The sequence below is a fragment of the Zonotrichia albicollis genome, chromosome 1, assembly GCF_047830755.1.
Source record: "Zonotrichia albicollis isolate bZonAlb1 chromosome 1, bZonAlb1.hap1, whole genome shotgun sequence".
Classification (NCBI taxonomy): Eukaryota; Metazoa; Chordata; class Aves; order Passeriformes; family Passerellidae; genus Zonotrichia; species Zonotrichia albicollis.
The window spans coordinates 21776451-21797329 of record NC_133819.1 but is presented as its reverse complement, the minus strand read 5'-3'; the positions used below and the strand labels follow the sequence as shown (position 1 = coordinate 21797329).

General features: G+C 36.7%; 2 protein-coding genes across 7 annotated transcripts in view; one reads left to right on the top strand and one right to left on the bottom strand.

Annotated features, from left to right (window-relative positions):
* The first annotated feature begins 11 nt into the window (after positions 1-11).
* On the top strand, positions 12-16005 carry SLC25A40 (solute carrier family 25 member 40). Of its 4 annotated transcripts, XM_074535725.1 has the most exons (12): positions 192-211; positions 1155-1275; positions 2073-2132; positions 3289-3395; positions 5180-5247; positions 6861-6985; positions 8194-8367; positions 11638-11747; positions 12064-12163; positions 13784-13864; positions 15420-15646; positions 15766-16005. In XM_074535725.1, the coding sequence occupies exons 2-11, from the start codon at positions 1182-1184 to the stop codon at positions 15533-15535; spliced, it is 1035 nt and encodes a 344-aa protein (XP_074391826.1). In that variant the 5' UTR covers positions 192-211; positions 1155-1181; the 3' UTR covers positions 15536-15646; positions 15766-16005. The 4 variants fall into 4 exon arrangements, with proteins under 4 accessions (XP_074391817.1, XP_014125072.2, XP_026651352.2 ...); XM_074535716.1 differs by lacking the exon at positions 12064-12163 and having other exon boundaries at positions 12-211; positions 13792-13864; XM_014269597.3 differs by lacking the exon at positions 12064-12163 and having other exon boundaries at positions 12-211; positions 13792-13864; positions 15420-16005.
* Positions 16006-17400: 1395 nt separating this feature from the next.
* RUNDC3B (RUN domain containing 3B) overlaps positions 17401-20879 on the bottom strand; it is a 49723-nt gene continuing 46244 nt past the window's right edge. For all 3 annotated transcript variants that reach the window (XM_005480278.4, XM_074535668.1, XM_074535675.1), the window contains 2 exons: positions 20453-20568; positions 17401-19437 (listed from right to left, as the gene is read on the bottom strand). In XM_005480278.4, coding sequence (XP_005480335.2) covers positions 19292-19437; positions 20453-20568 — 262 coding nt within the window. In that variant the 3' untranslated portion in view covers positions 17401-19291. The remainder of the gene's footprint in view (positions 19438-20452; positions 20569-20879) is intronic.

Genomic DNA, 20879 nt, shown 5'->3' with positions numbered 1-20879 from the left:
CTGCCCGCGCGGGCCGGCCCCTCCCGCCGAGGGGCGGGCGGAAGGCCGGGCAAGGCGGGGAAGGAGGGAAGGAGGTTGTGGGGCCGGAGCTCGGCTGCCTTGACTCTGGAGGAGGTATAGGAGTGGCAGCGTTCTTCTGCCCTCGCCGTAGCCCGGACTGTCCTTGAGTCGTGGAGACCTTTGGCCCCCGGCTGGCGCCGCCGGTAAACGGGTATGTACGCAATTCTGGGCAGCGGTCCCCTTCCGAGGTAAAGATACGTGAAAAATAAACAATATCCCCACCCACCGTTGCAGCTGTTAGCACCTGAGAAGCCAGAGTTGGTTTGTGCAACAAATCTTTTTTATCTGACTTTAAGTGTAGTGCAAATAACAAAAACATTCTTGCGAAGTCAATGAAAAGCTTAGATCAATGTTTCTAACAAAGTTAGGGCTATACTTAAGCACAGTGGTGCATTTTTAAAGACGCACCTCTATTTGGAGACTTTATTTTCTGAAGTGTTTTTATTATCTTCTTTTATTATCTTCTTCTGTCTTGGCTAGTTGCACATATTGTGACTGCATTCTTAAATTGCTGTGACCGTGCCTCTGCAGCCGTAGAGCAGGATTCGTTCAAGGAATTAACATTTGATGGTGTCACCATTAGTAGCTAGTCCTTGCCTATTACACCAGGAGCCTGCCCGGGCACAGTCATCACAGCAGGCTGTGGCAGCCAGGAGACCTTTCGGGGTTCTCTCAGGAGAGACGGGAGCAAGAGAAGGGCTGGGTCAATTATTCTGCAGTGCTTCAGTTTATGGGCTACAGGCTGGGAGTTTGTCTTTGTAAGGATTATTGGCATTAAGGACCATTTGTAAATACTTTGTTGCAGTTAAAGGCAATAAAATGAAATGTTAAACATTTCATGTGATTTGCAAGAACATGTAAACGTTATAATTCGTTTAGGAAGGATTTTGAAGATTTATTGTCTTTAGAAAGCTTACTTGCGAAACATGGCTCAAAATATCTCAAAAATTACTGAGATGCTTCTACATGAGTAGAAAAGTAATATTGCTGGTTCTACATAACTTAGTAATGAAAATTGAAAATATTTATCCCTTGAGTTTTTTTCTGCAAATTTTGAGTGTAGTCTTACAATATGTTTTTCTGCTCCTTAACAGGTTTTTTTCTTGTCTGGGGATGAAGCCATGGCTGAAATGAGTGGTATCCATGTTCAAAAACTAACCATTGTTCAGCAAGCAATAGCCTCTTGTTGTGGAGCTATAATTACATCATTATTTGGTAAGGCAATCTATGAAGCTGGCCACTTCTTCTCTACTACTTGTAAGAGAGACTCTTACAAAGTAATTACTTTTCAGTTTGACTCAGCATGATGTCTGCTTGCGTATGTTTCCATTAAAGTGTGGAATCGAGCCCTCAGCCGATATATTCAGAGCAGGATGGTCCAGCTGCCCAGGCACTGCAGCATTCAGCATGTCTCAGCCTGTGATAATTGTAAGGGCTGCAGTAGAAACAGTGAAGTGTTCACTAAACCTTCACTTACTTTTCAAGAAGCCCAGTGTTTTACATATTGGCTACATGCAGGAAAAAAGAAAAGTGCATAATAAATGTAACTTTTTTTTAAAAGTTGTATTATGGTCATTTAATTGAAAAAGAGCAAACACATGAAGAAAATGCTTTGCTATTTTATATGCCGGAGACCAAAATTTGATCTTGTATGCCTTGTGGTATGCTACTTATAAAAGCAATTTTAGACAACATGATGCAGTGGTTTTTGAATGAGCTTTGTGTATTTGTAATATTTCATGCCTATGCAGCTGTTAGTAAATTAGAAAAGACAGATTTGATATCTTGCAAACCATATAAGGTGTGTAGTTCTCCTTTGTCTCTGATAGCATTGTATTTGTCTGCTGACATCCCTTTTCTCTCTGCTTGATGACATTGTAAAATCTTTTAGGTGTTTCCCCCCCACTTTGGAAACAAAAAAAAGATTCTAGAAGTTCTTAATAAGGCATCTGTAAACTTCCACATTTCCAAGACATCCAGGGTGTTTCTAAATGCCTTCTGTTTCATTTTAGTAACTCCTCTTGATGTTATCAAAACTCGACTGCAAGCCCAAAGGAATCCATTCCATGACGGTAAACAAACAAATGTGTGGTGTAATGGGGGACACAGTTTGCTTTTTGCTCTTGTATTTAGCTGATAGTTGTCATAGTGCTGTGCTGAGGTGCAGAATGTTTGAGCCTGTTTCTCCAATACAACTGGGGGCGTGGGGGGAAGAGCAACACACCATATGTACTATGGCACAACAGCAAAAAATCCCATACATCCATATGATTTTAAACAGGCCTTTTGTCCCTGTCTTAGTATTTTCATTATGGCAGAACATACAACTAATACTGAGTTGAGTCGAACAATAAAAAGTTGTTACTAAATAAATAAATATTTCATCAGAGGGCTTATGTGGTCAGGATGTTATATCAAAGTTCATCTCCTCCAGAATCCAGAGATTTTTGAAATGGAGAAGTCTTAACAAGTCACTTGCCACTTGGGTTCTAAATAGATGAAGATATTGTGCTCTCAAAGATGTGCTAATGGTTCCTACTATTTACTTGTACTTAGTATATGAGATTTAAAAGAAAAGAAGATGACTGGTTTTTCATGTTGAATGTGGAGGTGAGTATTTGCAGTCACACTTGCAAATTAAATTAGGAAAAATACTTTTGCCTTCTATCCTGTTTTTGAGTAAGTTCTAAAGCCTTCAGAAATCTGCAAATGTGAAGCTTGAAGTATGTTTTTGTAATAGCAATAATATTTTATCAAACAGGTTGAAAGTACATAATGTAGGAGAAATAAAAAACAAATGGAGGGGATGATCTAGTATAAAAACAGACCAAGATAAGATATAATAATAATACAGATAAGATACAATACCTCCACTTGAAGTGGATGCTGAGGCTACTTAATAAAAGATTTAAAAGATGTTCACAGTTACATATAATAGTGACATTCAGGTCTTGTATTAGTTTTACTTTTCAGCAGATGGTAATGTAACCTAAACATGTCTCTTGGAGCCTTGTGAAGGCAGTTCTATTTAGTTGGGCAGTCTGAGGAGTAAATTTGTACCCTGTCTCTTTTGACCTAATTTGTCATTACTGACTTAGCAAAATTATTTTGCCCCTCTGTGTCTAACCAGAGATAAATCTGTGTTGCCATTATATCCAATTTGAAAATTGCTGCTGCATAAAAACAATCTTATAAGCATTAACTATATTCTTATGCACCATTTTTTAGGAAAGTGTCTTGTAAACTCCAGTGGCCATATGGATCATGTGTATGTTTGTAAAAATGGGGACAGCAAAGCCTGGTATAAAAATCCTGGGCATTTCAAAGGGACATCGGTAAGAACATTTTACATTTATAGAAAACTGTGCATTTTTAAGTAGCATACTCCAAAGTTTTCAGGGTTTTTCGGGTTCTACTGGAATCTGTTATTTGAGAGGGCCTTCATGTGGTTACACTGCTGATTAATGATACCTTCTACTGTCTGCAAAAAAATACATATTCCTTCCTTAAGATGAGCAAGGAGGCAGCTGCACAGCTCTCCTCCCAGGTTACTGGCTTTATGATTTGATTTTCCCCACTTTAGCTATATTGGCAGTAGTTGCTAATTGCAGGTAATAATTTTCTCTTTCCTGCTTACATCCATTGAACCCACACATCTCCCAATATGCTTCTGAGCTGAACTAATGGTGCAGATAGTGTTTAAAGTTAAGTTCATGTGTCAAGTTCTCTATCCAGAGAATCTCTATCCTGTCAAGTATCTAGACTTGTGGGAGTAGCATTTTCCTAAACACTTGAACCAGAATTGCTGGCAGATACTGTCATGCTGGTTCATTAGTCAATTTTTGTTTTGACTCTGCCATGAAATTAAACAGATGATCAAGAATTTTTCAGAATGAAAATCTTGAGAATGGGATGTTAATGCAAAAGGTGTCTTCAGTTTAAAAGGTTTTTTTAAAATTAATAACTTTACAAGTGTGATTTTTTTCAGTTACCTTTGGTATGTAATTTTAGAAAGTTAAATAGTTTTCTATTAGACATGAATTTATGCCTGGTTTTGCCATAAAAGGTGATTCTTAAAGAAGAATGACTATCACATAACTTCTTTTTTTTTAAAAAAAATGAATCTTAACTTTCATCTATCCCTTCCTGTTTTGTAAACTTGTTGAAGCTGGGTTACAAACATATTAACTGGCTAGTATAAAAGTGTCTTTTTTGTTAAACCATGTTAGGACCTCTAGGGATTCTGGGCTTCCTTTCAAAGCTAATCAGGTTTGTTGTAATAAACGATTTTTTTTGGTTTTTCCATTCAACTTCTTACCTCACACTATAATTCCATTAAGGCTGTCTCCTCTAAAGCTATTTGCTTTTTTCTTCCTCTCAGTCCTTTCTCTGGTCTGCCAGACTCTGTCTTTTGAGGGTCTGTAGTAATGTCTCGTCTTAGGCATATTCTGATCCATTGAATCCCAACCTCTTTCCCCAGATGTTTTAAGAAAATTAATATCCTGACACTACAGAGTTTGTGGTTTTGCTTGTGATTTCAGCTGAATGATCTTCAAAGTTTAGTGTTCTTGTGCTGTCAGTCTCCTGGGAATATACAGGACAGCTGTAATAATAATTGAAAGCTTGTATATGGTACAGTGTATACACATTGCATGTATGGGGTCATGTTGTCAGAGGAAGTATTGAAGAATCTGTGAGAATTAGTTGCTATTTCACTCCTAGAAACTCTGCTACATATTAAAAAAAAAAAATTTAGTGGATTTTTGGGGAAGTTTCCACCAATTGCGGCAATACCATATCAGTACTGAAAATAGTTATTCATGGGGCTGTCAGTCACTGATAAACACTTAGTACTTTGCCTTTTTAAAGATGGAAGAAAATTCTTAATTTCAGTCACAGAAATTATTCTGTTTAGCTCAGTGGAACTGTTTGCATGATTAAGTGTATTGCATGACAAGATAGCTTGTGTAAGCAGTTATAAAATTGAGATCTTATAATGATAAGCCATTTTAAAAACATACTTTTAAAGACATTAGTTTTGTGTTCTGCCAGCTAAAATGTATTACTAGCTACAAAAGTTTGTAGCTAACTATTGCTCTTTGCCTGGTTATATTTTTAGGATGCATTTGTGAAAATTATTCGAATAGAGGGAATTAAGTCGCTGTGGAGTGGGCTTCCCCCAACACTGTAAGTTGAATGGGTTTTTTGTTAACATGCTGTAAGTTATTGTTAAAAAAATTACTAAATTATTTTTGAGAAATTATTATGCTTATTTCTAAGTTATTTTAAAAATTTGGTCAATTATGACGTTTCAGACTAATCACTTTAATCAGAAATGTCTATGGACAGTATAATTTTTACCAGATGTTAGAATTTCTTGATACATTCTCAGTACTTAAGCAGGATCAATAGACTTCTCATTCTGCTTTTTTTTTTCCCCTGCTATAACCATTCCTTTGATAGCATCATCGAATCACAGGATGGGACCTTGTCACTTGAGAGGGTCAGTCTTCAACACATTCCTGTTGTATCTTGTTACTTAATGACTTGTTATCAGCAGCACAGCTGTTTCCAGACACTCTGGTGTTCCACCTCATTACCCTCACTTAATTTTTGTAATCATCTTCTTTATTTCAAAGAACTTTGGGGTTTTATTCTGTCTGGATAAACAGATAATTCATTTTCTTTCTACAAGAGCAATTTACATATTTAAACACAGCAATCAGATCTCCTCCTGGTATTCTCTTTAGGTTTAACAGCCCCAAACTGTTTTATCTTTTTATTCATATTAACCTACAGATAGAAATTAAGACCTCTATAATAATGTTCTCCTTCATAAACCAAAAAAGTTTTCAAATCTAAGAAGGCACAAAGTGTGATGTGCCCAGTGGGAAGCACTGGTACACTTTTGATTTGCAGACAGTGCTCAGTGTATAGACACAAAAAAAGAAAAGCATGATGGAGTTCAGCCTTGTTTACCCTCCAGTATGTGGCAATTTTAAAATATAAACCTTAGAATCTGACTGAACTGCTCCAGTCACTACAGTTTTTTTTTACAAAGAACATGTTTTGTTCTCCAGCAAAGAACTAACCTCTTTACTGGAGAAAGTCACACAAGTAGAAGAGAAGATATAAACTAAGCCATGTTGGTTTGCCAAGCATGACAGTCCTCAGTGGTTTTTGTTAATGTGGTACATGCTGCATTGGCACAGACATAACACAGAAGTGTAATTGCCAGATTATAGTAAGATGTGGTGCTTTCCTCCTACACTGAATGATTATTGACTCTACCTGTTGCTACTACAGCCTGTACTATGCTGGTATGGAAAAAGCTTATATTTGTGCATACTATATTTTCTCTCAAGTAATTAATGTCATGGCTGTTGATCAAGAGCATAATATCCAATTGTTACATAAATAAAAGTTAAGGTTAGTAGTACTTGTGTAGTATTTTGTTTGGGTTCTTCATTTTCAGATCTTGACCAATTTCCCATTCTTTACCAAAATAGTTCTGTAGCTGGTATGGAATAGATTTTGACTGAGATAATCAACCATCATTTTACTTACCATTTTCCCTAATGAAATGAAAACCTGGGAAATGTGTGGGTTTGAAACACTGAACTACAAGCTGTGAATCAAAGCTATGGGATTAATGTTGTTTTTTTTTTTTAATTAATCCATTACACACAGCTGGAAATTTATTTTTTTTTTTAAATATAAGTAAAATATCAATACAAGATAGTTGACTTTATTCTCCTGCTTTCCTGGTATTAATTTAAATTTCTTCTCTTATATTTTAGAATAATGGCAATTCCTACCACAGCAATCTATTTTACCTGCTATGATCAGCTGTGTGAAGCTTTGAAAAGTAGACCAGGAAAGCATGATGAGCACATTCCAGTTATTGCAGGTTCCTTAAGCAGATGTAAGTTGTTCTCTGTTTAAAGAGAAAACTGGAACATAACACCTCTATGCTGTTTTCTTGACTTTTATTTAAAGCAAATATGCTGTGGGTTTAAATGAGGGACAGGAAGGATTACTGTCATTACCCAGTGTTTTTTGGGCAACAAAACCCTGTAACCTGGAAGACAGATTTGGTTTTGCTGAAACACTTTCACTACATTTTTAATTTGTTTAAAATTTTATATTTCTAGATTTCTACCAAGGACAGTTTCATTTAAGTCTGTTCTGCCATCAGTCTAATAATAAACATTGTAATTTGCTATCATGGAAGGTACATAGGTAATTATAACAAAGATGAAAGTTGAACTTGTACTGGTTTTACTGCTGTATGATGTGGATGGAATTTGTATATTTTTTAATTTTGTTTATCCTTTTCTTTGTCTTTTTTTGTAGAATTAACTCAGATAATATATTTTAGGGCTTTTGTAGACGGGTCTGATGATGCAGTTCCATGTTCTACCTGTGACAACCCTGGGGGCACTGGCAGACTAGTGGAAAAAGAATTGCTATTTTGTGGTGGTGTAGCACATTGTTCTTATTAGGCTGTTCCAGATTTTAAATTCATGTGTAAAATATTATTCAAGCAACAGAAGAAAAATTCTTGGATTTAGTAAAATTTTTAATGTCTGTTAGATGTGTGGTGGTAGCTTGTTACTTAATGATGACTCAATGATGACTCACTGACCAGTGTGCAAGACGCAAGAGTTACTTCATCAGATACAGATTGCCTGCTGATCATTCTTGATAGTTTAAAATAAGAGTGGCAAAGGTGCTTAGAAATAAAAGCTTAAATCTGTAAGCACAATTCTGCCTTTAACACAAAAAGAAGCCTTAAACATCAAGATCGCTTTCTTCGAGTTACAGTTTAAAATAGCTATGAAAATAATTGAGTTTGAGTACTTGAAGTTTTTCAGCCTATTTATGTGTCAAATCTGGAAAATGAGGATTCTCAACATGTTACATTGTTTGCAATATGCAAGCATTGAAAAAAACCCTAAATTGGAAATGTAGGTACTGTGAATAGACATGTTTTTTGGGAATTAGTTCAAGAAAAAATGGAAGAGTTGAAAAGAATCAAATATATGAAGTAAGGTGAGGCATGACTTGAATGCTCAGGAAATTGAACTGTTAAATACTGATTTTTCTAAAAAAGCCATGTTTCCTTTGCAGTTGGTTCTGCCACCGTGGTGAGTCCCCTGGAGCTGATCAAAACCCAAATGCAGTATCGCAGGTCGTCCTACAAGCAGCTGTACCTGCGTGTCAGCACCAAAGTGACTGTGGATGGGTGGCTCTCCCTGTGGCAGGGCTGGGCTTCGACTATTCTGAGAGATGTACCTTTCTCAGGTAAGGTTTATTTCCCATGCAGGTTTTTGTTTATGTTTTTATATTATTTTTCTGTGCTTTTAAGTAGTTTTAATGGTTGGCTTTAGGAATGACTGAGATTTGTCTTTTTTGAGTGTTTTTATTTATAAATTCTTTGAAGATGTGATTTCCCCCCCCCCCCCCATTTTGTTTGTGGATACCAGATAGGATTCATTGTTACATTCCCTTTCCCTATACTTAGACTTTCTTCTCATCTCTAGCTTACACAATGACTGCTTTTGAAGAGTTTCAGCTGGAAACTTTCTCTGTAATAGAAATAGTGGCTGATAAACATGCTGTATCTAAATGTTCTTTTACATAATTTTGGAAACATGTACAGAGAGTGACACAGTAGTGTCTTCAAGATTTTATTTTTTTTTTAAATCAAGATGAATTCATTTGTATAACTGCTCCAAACAACTCTTTAGCAAGACTCGAAAGCTGAAAGCCTCAAAGAAGAAAAGTCTGATTCAAAGCATAACTGGTCTTAGGGCTATTCCTTAAGGTAACTGCAACAGATGGTACAGAGAAGACTGCTAAAGCACCAGCAAGCCCCTGTTCCTTTAAGGCCTGTTTTTGTCAGAATACTTTTGGATCATCAGACATCAGTTGTCATTGAAGCAGTTTCTGTCATTGGGGTAGTACCAGAAATCTTTAAACAATTTATGTTGGCCCAGAAAAATTCTTCAAACCTATTTTTGGAAAGATTCTTTTTCAAACCTGGTTTTGGAGTCAGAGAACCCTTGAAGTGTTTGACCTGCTATCTCTGTTGTCTTACTTCACTCTTAAGATGATCTGATATCTAATTTAATTTGTGTTTCCAATCAATGACTGGGAGCCAGTCATTGGTCTGGGCTGTTAGAGGATGTGTGTACTCAGAGTAAATTTTAAATTGGCCATGAACCAAACTGAGACATAAGTGGGGTGTGATGAGGATATTTACTTTAAAGTTGCTGTTGGTAGTTAAGTGAGTAAACTGAACCAAGTTATTTCAGCTGTCTTCTTTTCAGAATTTATAATGCTCTGTTCTGTTTCACTTAGCTACTGGAAGGTGTTTGAAAATTGTGATTGGAATGTATTTCCTGCCTAAAGATCCAGTTCTTTGATGAGACCTTATTTAGTCTTCTGTGATAGGGAAGGCTTCTCACCCTATGAGAACATGGTTTCACTAAGGCTAAAGACAACTGCCAGAATTCATCTGAATCTTTTGTCTGAAGTGTTTCCTCTTCAGATTTTATTTTTAATTTACTTATTTTTCTTCTCTGCCAAATGCAATTTTCTCTTAGGCTGTTCTCTAAGGTTTGTAAGGGAACTCTCAAATTCTTCATCTGATTCCTGCTGTCTGACTTCAAGTAGAAACTCTTATTCTTTTATTGATTTTTGTCTGTAGCAGTGTGGCTGGAGCTTGTGAGCTTCCTTCCCCCTGCTGCTTTTAACAGAGTGGGAAGATCAGAGGGAGTGCACAAGGAAGAGGGCACTAAGGTGATGTGCATTCTTCGTAGCACTTTTCAGGTTCTTGTGTCCATGTCTGCTGTTCCTCCACTGCTCCAAGCCAGGCTTGTTGATTTTTAACCTGTTTCCACACTGCTCTAGCATTCCCTGGACAGCCAGTGGCCACTCACTCATCTGTGCCCAGTACTTTGTGGGCACTTAGGTAGAGGCACAAATTAACCTATAAGGCAGTAGCTGCATGTTGAGAGCTACAGCCAATAGTGAGCAGGCAAGTAGAAGAATGAGTAGAGGAAAATGTACTTAAAAAAACCCTAATGCCACAAAATTCAGCTTATGTAAAGCTAAGGTTGTTTAATACTGCTTAATGCCTTTTCCAACTGTGTTTTCTGGTAATTTCTTCCTCATACCTGCTCTCTCCCTGCTATGGTGTCCTCCCTTTGTACCTCCAGTCTGAGCTCTTCAGTTTGAATGATGCCCAACAGCAGCTGAATCTCTGGTGCTCTCAGTTTGCACCTTTGCTGCAGGGAGTTCAAGTCAGCTATCTCAAGAGTTAAAATCACTGTAACATGGAGTTGAGAAAGCAGGTCCTACTGAAAACAGGCAAACAGCACAGCATGACTCAAGGAGCACAGGAGGATAATTAGAATTCTGCTCTATTCCTAGCCCAAGTGTTCCTGGAATGTTTCAGTCATGTTTCTTGGGGCGCTAGCCGGGCTGAACAAAACTTAAGTTATAAATGCTTATAAACACAAAAACTGGTTTAATAATAATATTTGAGTCCTTCTTTAAGCAGTGTCACAGACAATATAAATGTAAATGGTATTCAGGGAAATGAGTCCTGTAGGTTCTTAAGAAAATTCTGGCTTTAGATAATTTATATTAAATTAAATTTTTATACATTTCAATAAATGTACATTTTGTACATTTCAACATTCTCCTCAAATCCTCAGAATGTCTTCTGAGATACTGCCTACCTTTAGTTTTGTAAAATGTTGGGGGCCAGGCATATGTGCTGGTAGTCTTCATGGCAAGGAAAGACTGTGCAATTTTTCTGCTGGCACAAACTCCAGAACTCAGTTCTGAACATGGTTACCTTTCAGGATATGGAGCTGTCATTTACAATATTTAGTCAACCAACTGCCATGAATTACTCTCTAATTCAGCCTGGTAGTATATCACTAGAAGTTGTAATTAGAAAGCAGAAAAAGTGCACTTCAGTTCAGCAGATGGTCACAGAAACAGATGTTATTCCTGAAAGTTGTTTGCTGGACTTTCCTATGACAGTCCCCAGAGAGGCATTTGCCTATTTGCTCCCCAGGGAGCAAAATCATATTTTTTTGGTTCTCTCAGAAATAAATTTTATACTGTGCCTCAAAAAAGTATGAGGCAGTCCTGGGCAACATTTCATTTTGTATTAAGTGTGTTTTTCTAGAATTACTGAGATCTGTGAAATATGCCTGAAAACATAGCGAGTAATTAGAAGACTACCTTTTGATTTATTTTAAATTGAATGTTTTATGGTGCTTGGTTTAGATTGCATGAAGGTAGGGGTTACCTAAGGGAATGACAAACTGATTAGGCTAATTTGTATCATATGAAGGAATTTGGGATATGGAGAACAAGGAGAACACAGCAATCTGTCCATGGGTTATCACATAGGACATTTATTATGCTTTCAGCTCTTGTTTCTGTTTGCTTCTATTGCCACAGTAGAATTCTTACATCTGGACTTGATATAAGAATTTTTGTACTTGAGATACAAATCTGTTGTAATGCAAGTTTATTTTTTTGTAATCATAGCAATGTATTGGTATAATTATGAACGTTTCAAGAAGATGATGTGCAAGGAAGTTGGTGCACATGAACCCACATTTTTTGTTTCTTTTACTTCAGGAGCAGCATCTGGCTCTGTAAGTATATAATTCCATTTCTAGTACTATTCTTAATTAGCACTAATAAACTGTTTTTAAAATGAATCATTTTAGATTATTCTCTCAGAAATGTTGTATATTTTGGGGTGCTTGTACTTTAAACACATGTGGTGTGGCGTTCAACCTGACTAAAAAAAATCTGAATAAACTACAGTGGTCTGACATAAAAGACTTAAAAATACAATGTGCTTGGAATATCAAATCTAATTTTAAATTGTGTGTGCACTTTGATTTAAAAATTTAGAGTGAAATTTTAATTTTTTGTGCACTAACATTAAAACTGATTTCCTGATAGATTGCAGCTGTTGTAACTCAGCCATTTGATGTAGTGAAAACACATAGGCAGACTCAGCTTTGGGAGAATGAGATTTTAAAAAGTAAGTTGCTTTTAGTAAGTAAGTTGGTAAGAATAAAAAACCCTTTAGTGTTTCAAAGTAAAAAAAAACCTGTAGTGTTTTAAAAAATAAAACCTAGTGTTTGGGTATGTCCTGTGGTACGAATTGTAAATATTTGCCACTTCTAAAGTATATGCAAACATTTTATCACTCAGGCATTTTTTCCTCCCCAAATTGCAGTATCTAGATAAGATACATTTTATCTCCTAGGAGAATACCATATTTCATGAATGGCATGGAAGAGGGAAAAGGTGAGAGTTCAGTACAATTTAGCTTAATAAGATGGTACAAAATTGAAACAAAGGAATCCAAAGCTATTACATTTAGGCAGACCAATTGCAAATTTGAGATGTCCCTGCTTACTGCAGGAATGTTGGACTAGATGACCAATAAAGGTTCTTTGCTTCTTTTAAGCCCAAAGTATTCTATGATTGAAGTAAGTTATATTTAAACCGGCAAAAAATTAACTTCATAGCAAACATTTGGTGAACGGTGATCTATAGAAGAAGTCTTCAAAATAACATTCACTACCACTTGCTCCTACGTAGCAATATTCTTGTGATAGGTATTAGAGTAGAAAGAGAAATATTGTGCTCAGGTTGTGTATTTTTCACCTTCTTTTTATGAGATTTCAAAAAAATTATTTTTGAGGGCATATTAATGAATGTTCCAACATCTTTAAAGCATGAAAGAGGAAGTTTCTGTTTTGCTCTTGTCAGTAGAGCACTGCTCTGTTTTATAAAATTGAAGTTGTATATAATACCTTTCTTTTCCATTGCTTGGGATGTGGACCAGTGAAGGATTTACATTAACCTAAATAAATATTATATCATGGCTTTAAGAACACAAACCATTAAAAAGGCTGGGTATCCAAATAGTTTCTGCTTAGAAAATAAGTGCTCACTTTTTGGCATGAGGTTTCATTCTCTCAGTTAATTTTTTTTTTCCTAGAGTAATTCTTGAAAGAAATTATTATTATTTGATTGCAGAACAAGTATTAAAAAAGTTTTAAATATAAATAGTTACTGGTTTTAATTCTTTTCCTGTGTTGATGAATGTAGGAATTCCTTCCTAACACCACTTTGAAACATGTGTCTGCCATATATTTATTAGGTTAGTATTAATAAGATTAATTTATATTTTTAAAATTCTATTATGGTAATCTTTAATTTGTGCCAGTTTAATTCTTTCCAAATCCAGTTACTGTTAGAATTGGACACTGACTATGCATTTACATTTTGTCTCTCAAAATATTTGATGATATTCTTGTCTATGCAAAAATATTTTTTGGCTTCCAAGGGCTGTGGGATATTCCTGATGAATGTATTCTATGAAACTACTTTGGCTTTTTTCACCCGTGTCATCAATCCAGTAAAGACTATAGTAGCTGTTCATCTTATTTTAGGTTTTACTACAGGTCTTTTCCCTGTCTTGCTGTTTCAACTTGTGTATTTGCATACTGTATTAATTTAACATACTGTATAAATAAGATGGATAAAATTAACAAAAAAAGGAGTTAAACCTAACAATTATATCTGTGACTGTCTCTGATTTCTAAAAATATCATTCTGTGGCATTGCATGGATTGCCGAATTCACTGTTGTCTTGTACTGTATTGAGTTCCACAGAGGGACAGTAAATCAACCTGGGCAGTTATGAGGAAAATTGCTGCTAGAAATGGGATTACTGGATTATTTGCAGGTAAATTTTTTCTTATCTCTAAAAAAATTCAGACTAGAGAGTTCTTAATTATCGATTTTAAAGTGCGTAAGTTTTATATTTCCATTTTTGTGAACACTGTCAGCTATGCAATAGTTTGCATATATAAAGCAACAGACATGCAGACATTGGCCTCTCCTGGGATCTTCTTGGTAGAAAACCATGGTATAAAGTCCTGGAGGGAGGAGAGGCCCAAGAAAGCTGGTTAATATTCAGGAATCATCTCCTCCAGGCTCAGGAACAATGTATCCCAGCAGAGAGAAAGTTAGGTGAAAACTCCAAGAGGCCTGTATGGAGGAACAAGGAGCTCCTGGACAAGCTCAGACACAATAAGGAAGCCAGGACAGGTAACCTGTCACAGAGAAATGGTCCAAGTAGACAGAGATCAGGTTTGGAAATGAATCTGGCCAGGGATGTCAAGGGCAGCAAGAAAGGCTTCTACAGGTGACCAGAGGAAGACAGGGGAAAACATTGACCCTCTGTTGCATGACTCTGGCAGGCTGAGGCAGAAATGACAAGATACTGAGATTAAAATAATATTGAGATAAAATCCTATCGTAGCTCATACTGAAATTACTATTGGCAAGAGACATTCCAACTCCAGGATTCTTACCAGACTTCACTTCACCACACTGCACTGGCTCATTGGGGCCCTGGTGTGAATGGCTGCACAGGTGGTTAAGCCTTGCAGGACTTGTGTTTGCTGAAAGAGATTAAACTGCTTTATTTGCTGTACAGTGGTGGCATAGCTGAGTAACAGGATTTGCATATTTCAGGCTCTGGATGCTAACAGAATGCAAGACACCACAAAGTATCAATAATATTGATACTGAATTCAGTTAATAGATTAAAACACATTTCAGTCTTGACACATGGGTAGCAGAGTTTAGAGATACTCTTGATCAGGCCCAGTTCAGTTCAGTTGGCCACACGTAGCTGAGATGACTGGGGTTGGCCGGCCTGGCTCCTTGCTGCTGCTCCAAAGGCACACAAGTTCTGCATAGGTCCTGTGTCATCTGTGCTGCCTCTCAGCAGATGTTTTGCATTTCAAGTGGAAGTGGAGGGCTGGCTGTGTGTGGACAAGGGGATTTGGCCTTATTCCCCTTCTCTAAACTGAATCACTTTCTAACCTCCACTGGTAAGATCACAGTTGACTATAATGTGAGATATTTAACGCTTACATTCCATCATTTATTCATGTGACCAGGGTTCATTTTAGTAGAGGCCACCTCTTGTGTGCTGGAGCACAGGAGCCCTGCAGGCCCAGGTGCTCCGGTTGCATGGAATCAGAAGGGGCAGAGACACACTGGACTTGAGGCAGGCAGACCACACAAGACAGCAGAGGTGAGGGCATAAGGGTATTACACTGGTAATACCTACAGCTGGTAAATTCAGTATTTTGAGGCATGTGAGCAGGTAGAATCCCAGCTCTAAACTGATACACTATGGTATAGATAATTTGTGATCAACACATTGTACTGCAGCACTTGGGTCTGAAAACAGTAATAGTGAATACTTTCCTTTCTCTTCTGGGCAGGTATTACTCCACGGCTGTTTAAAGTTGCTCCTGCTTGTGCCATAATGATCAGCACATATGAATATGGAAAGTCTTTCTTTTCTCATTTAAATGAAAAAAAGAATCAACATCCATAATTCTTCTTCGTCCAATTGTATGAAGGCAAAGTATAAGACGGAAGTTGTGTCAAATCCAAATCTGTGAAGATGTTTTCTAGAATTCCCAATGAATTTCTACTGTTACATTTGGTAACTAATAAAGCTTCATTTTTAACTTTCACAAAGGATTAATTCACTTTTTTATTAAGAATAAGAAAATGCACATCACCCTTAAACTATCATTGAAGATTTTATGACTTCTCTTGCAGCTGGAGATAAAAAATAAAGGAAGAAAGAACAAAAGAAAAAAGAAAGGAGAGAGAGAAGAAAAATTGTGCCTGGACATAACAGTGAAGAATAATGACTTCCACTGTGTAAAATTTTAGTCATGAAAATGACTAAATAACCCTAAGCATTTTAGTTAGGTTTTAAAATTATGTTTTAAAATGTTTCGGGTTTCTAATTGTAAGATATATTTATTTCTCAGTAAGGAGGTTTATACGGAGTGAATTCAATAAATACTTATTTATTCTTGCTGCTTGTTATGTGTTTCATTCTGTACATGTTTCTTATTCGCAGCTCTGTATTTTGTGTAAGTGCATATTTTTAAAGCTTCTCAGGTTTATTTTAAGTGAAAAATTCTGTAAAACTGGAAAAATACTGATGTTCATTAGACACTGAGAGAGAGCATGGTGCATACAGTGATAGGGCAGCAGGGACTTTTTGTTTAAGGTAATACTCGTAATTAAAGCACAGGCATGCACTGCGGCCAAAGGCCTGTCCAGGTGCTCTGCAGGAACACTCCTGAACCTGTTTCTGGGAGGTGCCAGTTGTCACTGTCACACTGCTCCGTGCACACTTTGTGTGGGGCACCCTGTGTTGGAAGGCCAAGGTTGCTGCCATAAGGAGGGGTGATGGTGTGCCAGCCTGACGCAGCCCTGTGAGCGTGTGCAGGTTGCTGCCATAGGCACAGCCACCCCCTGCCCCCTGTGCTGCACTCCTGGTAGGATCAGCTGCAGCACTGCACTTGCCTGTAGGCACTCAAATTACTAAATCAGAGCTGCCTCTGTGTGATTTAAATCCTTTTTTAACTATCCTCACTACCTCCCTCTTTTCATGCATTTTCAATGCAGTTGTTGAATTCTATTTTTTTTGTGTATTTTAATGAGGGGGGTGCTGATACAAAAATAACTCAGTAAGATCATTAAGACACTCATTTGGGTGTGCTTTACCCAAGAAATGGAGTTCATGGTGAAAATTCCTCACACACTGAAAAATGCTCTACTTGTAAAGACATTAGGTACCACATTAGGCAAGAGGTGCTGCCAGAGGAGATGGGTAACACTGTTCTTCCACTGTGACTTTTGAATGTAAATTTACAAAATAAAGCCTAAGAGAACATAGTAGCAGCAGATATTGGATGACACAATGATATAGAGCAAGAAAACCAGTCTCCCCCTTGTGGAAGAAAAGTATTTGCTATAAACTCAGTAATGCTGTAATTTACAGAATGGTTTTACTTTATCCCGTGTGATTAAAACAGAGACAACAAGTTGTAACTAGTGATGATACAAAATTTTTAATTTACATGCAACATTCATGGAAGGTCAAGGCAACAAAACATACAGTTTGGCGGTTTAAAATTATTTTTTAAAAAATGGTTAATGTTTAGAACTGAGAAAGATGCACATAACTGATTGCCCATGCACAAAATGACACCCAGAAACACGTGTCAGACTACATAAAAGACTTCAGCTAAACAACACATTTAGCTCTAAGAAAAGAGCCATCAATGAACATGACTGAAGATCATGATTACTGCCCCCTCCAAAACACTGATGTGGCATGAGAAGTGTTTAACAGCAAACAAGACCGATTAAATCACTGTACATTGATGCAGAATGTTAACATGTGGAATCTGGATTCCCTCATTTTATTTGTAGTAAAAATGCATCTCTAATTTACAAATTTATATTTAATAATGTTACTCGAGAAACAGGTGCTTAATGTGATAACAGAAAAAAGTTCCATGAAGTAATGGACATTCTAAAGGTGTATGAAAGGATTTAATGGTCAGAGTTTATTACAGAGAAATTAACCTGTGAGGGTACACAAGGGCTTGAAAGACCTGGTGGTTTTGTTAAACTGCTTTAAAATTCTGCAATATAGTAGCATCAGTGGTTGTGTACCCTGCCATGGATGTAGTGTCCTCCAGCAGCACGGACTAGAGAGTTGAGGAGATGGATTCTTATCCTCTAGCTAAATCCAACCGTGCCTTGAGTTCCAGAAATGCATAGCCTCCTACTTAAAAAGACTAAATATTTCAGTTAAAGCAAGAATGAATCTTCTTTCTTTCAAGCCCACCCTATGATATCCAGTTTAAAGTAGCAGTGCCAAGGTACCATCACAAGAGGCAAATCAACTAATCCTGTACAGAGTGTAGTGACATACTGTAAACACCTAGGAGTAAGCAATAATTAAAAATCTGTCTTGTATTGCAGCTACTCATGTAAACAATTTATGAAACTTCTTTGGCACAAAAAAGCATTTTCCCTAGCACTTATAAATACAACATACTTACATGCATTTCACTTTTGTTTAAAAAGTTACTAATCATACTGATAAGCATTACCTTGATTAGCAAAATTCATAGATAAAGGATCCATTGTATCTTACAAAGAATTAAGAATATAGTTTGCAATTCAAAAATTATTTTGCAAACTCTGAAACTGTAGGGTAATCTGGTAAGTTAGTTACATTTTAAAAAATGTCTCCCTTTTTTTTCTCCTATCAGTAATTTAAATCAATGGCAAATACTTTGAGAAAATTGACTTAAGAGAATTTCTGCTGCATTACCTAAGCAAGAAAAATACCTACTGGACTACAACAGGGATGAGAAAAGTCTTCTAACACACAAATACAGTCATTACATTGTTTCCCCTTTTTCACCCTCCTTGGGATCTTGCCAATAAACACAGAATCCAAACTTTGCAAGATGCTTATCCGCAAGATGCTTATCCCCATCATCCATAGCCCCCATCTTTTCAGCAAGAAACTTTTTGTATAATGTTAGATTATCTGTAACTCAGGCCACTTAAAAGCATTTTTAGTGAGTTTGCTCACCATTTACAAATCTCTATGTATGCTTGATTGATATGATCAAGTTACATTTGTTATTCACATGCAATTTCAAGTGTTTGTGTTTCAGTGTGACTGGGACATCTCCTAAGTGCCATATTAACAGTAATGCAAAAACCTAACACTGAGTCAACTTGAGAGAAGCTGTGGATAGGTTAAATATGCTATCTGAGGTCCTACACAACATACACAGATGAAAAGCTGGATTTTTAGGTATTTTTTTCCTACAAAAACTGGTGTTCAGGATTCCCTATCTCTTCTGCAGGAGTTGATAAATATTTAAAGCACTGCAGAGTACAGTGGCTAGAGCCAGTCCAGGCTAGTGCAAGGAGAAACAAAGCTGATGGCATTTAAGTATGGGTCTGATTTTCAACTGTTTCATTTTAAAAACCAGTCATAAACATGAGATTATACATTCTGTACCTGAACAAGAGATTTAAATAATTCCAGACTAAAATAGAATATCTGAAAAGTCCTCTGGGGGAAAGAAGAAGCAAATGAAAACTGACCAAATTGGTGAATTATAAAGGTATCCGAGACAAGAAAAAATAAAGCAGCTTATTTTTTAACTCGCAACTAGCAGTCTTCACTGCAAGTCATCTCATGGAACATAAATCAAACGCATACAACATAAAGCTCTTCCTTCTTGTGTGCATCTCAGGATGGTGTTAAGCCTGGACTTGTCATCTCTGTCGTGGGACTTGCAAGGTATTCACTTGATTTCAGGCTTGTGAGAGACTTGTAGCTTGCTACTGATGTAAGAGAGCCACAAAGACCAAGCAATGATGGAGTGTCTTCCTTTCCTGCAAAGAAAAATAAGAATTCAGCTAATAGTTTTTGCAGCACAAGATTAGTTCACCATAAAAAATGAGAGAACAGAAAAAACTGTTTAATCTACACACTGTGAATTCCATGGTATGCTTCAGCACAGGCAAGTTTCATAAATGTGACTGGGAGGACAACAACCACACCTTCCCTATCCAGGTGGTAGAGAGATCTCTATCCATGCCTTACAGGCTGGGCTAAAATCAGTCTTGGATTAAATTAGATTTTAATACTGCTCACAATTAAAAAGAAAAAATTTTTTTTTTTTTAATCCTTGATATTTTAAAAAAGGAAAGCTTAGCACTTATGTAACACTAAGGTTTTGTATTGGCAAATCTATTTAAAGCTTAGAATTGATGAGATACAGAAAGGATTCTTTTTTAACAATTTACCTTCTATACCCAAAATACTACTATTTCACAATTCTTCCAATATTTTCCTGCTTTTACAGAATTGCCCACAAGATGGAGCAGCTAAGCTTTGATAAGCATCCAGGTTTGAAAGGGGTGTGTGCATATATCACATTTATATAGACAGTTCATATCATGTTCCTCTCTCTATTTTAATGGAAACACTGTCAGGCTGCATCTCCAGATAAATGTTAAGATGTAAGAATGAAAGTGGTAGTTGCAAATCCAATGCATTTAATCATTCTTTTAAAACCAAAAAAAAGGAACATAAGAAGTTTGTTATAGCAGAAAGATGTCAGCAGAACCCCCTTGTAGTGAAGCTGACTGGATCTGTGATGGAAAAGGAAGACATGTGCAAGACATCTGAAGCTTAGCTTTAAATACAGAGGAGTGGGGTGTGTATCTTCATAAATCCAAACTAATTTGAAGCAGAGTTCTTAGGGAAACTGAAACACTTGGCATAACAATGAAAAACATGTTTCTCAATGTGTATTTTCTTCATGCTGAAAATTTGTCTCACAGGTACTAAAGTCCAGAACTATGAAGAACAAAATAAAAGGAGGACATAAGACTGGCTCTGTACCTTCATTTAACAAGTTAATTCCATCTTGCTTCCCATCCTGTGAGTGACCTGGATCCAGAGAGGATTGAGAAAGACTAACTTCTGCTGAAAGCTGGTCCAGACTTTGAAAACTTTTCCTGCAAAGCAAGTAATATTTGATAGCACCACATTTAAAGATCTAACTAGGTATCTTCAACCCTCCTTAAAAAGTTTTCTAAAATAACCCTATGCAGGTAATCTTTGTTCTCTTAAACACTATTCTTATTTATTTCCAAAGCCAGTTCTTTCCTAAAGCAATGATTTGTTTTTCGGCCTTTTAAAAAAAAATTAATCCAAGGGAAGAGAATTTTTATGGAAAGCAAGAGAAACTGATTTTAGTTACCAGTGATCTTTCACTGGTAACTATATCCAATAGGATATGTTCCAAAGTATGCTGCAGGAAATACAT

What these genes read in the sequence shown, in the direction of transcription:
- SLC25A40 (XM_026795551.2), top strand. Translation starts at nt 1,182, where the DNA reads ATGGCTGAAATGAGTGGTATCCATGTTCAAAAACTAACCATTGTTCAG. An exon ending in GGCATTTCAAAGGGACATCG is followed by an intron (nt 3,396 to 5,179) that starts GTAAGAACATTT and finishes TTATATTTTTAG; the next exon opens with GATGCATTTGTGAAAATTAT. An exon ending in CAGGAGCAGCATCTGGCTCT is followed by an intron (nt 11,748 to 13,791) that starts GTAAGTATATAA and finishes TGAGTTCCACAG; the next exon opens with AGGGACAGTAAATCAACCTG.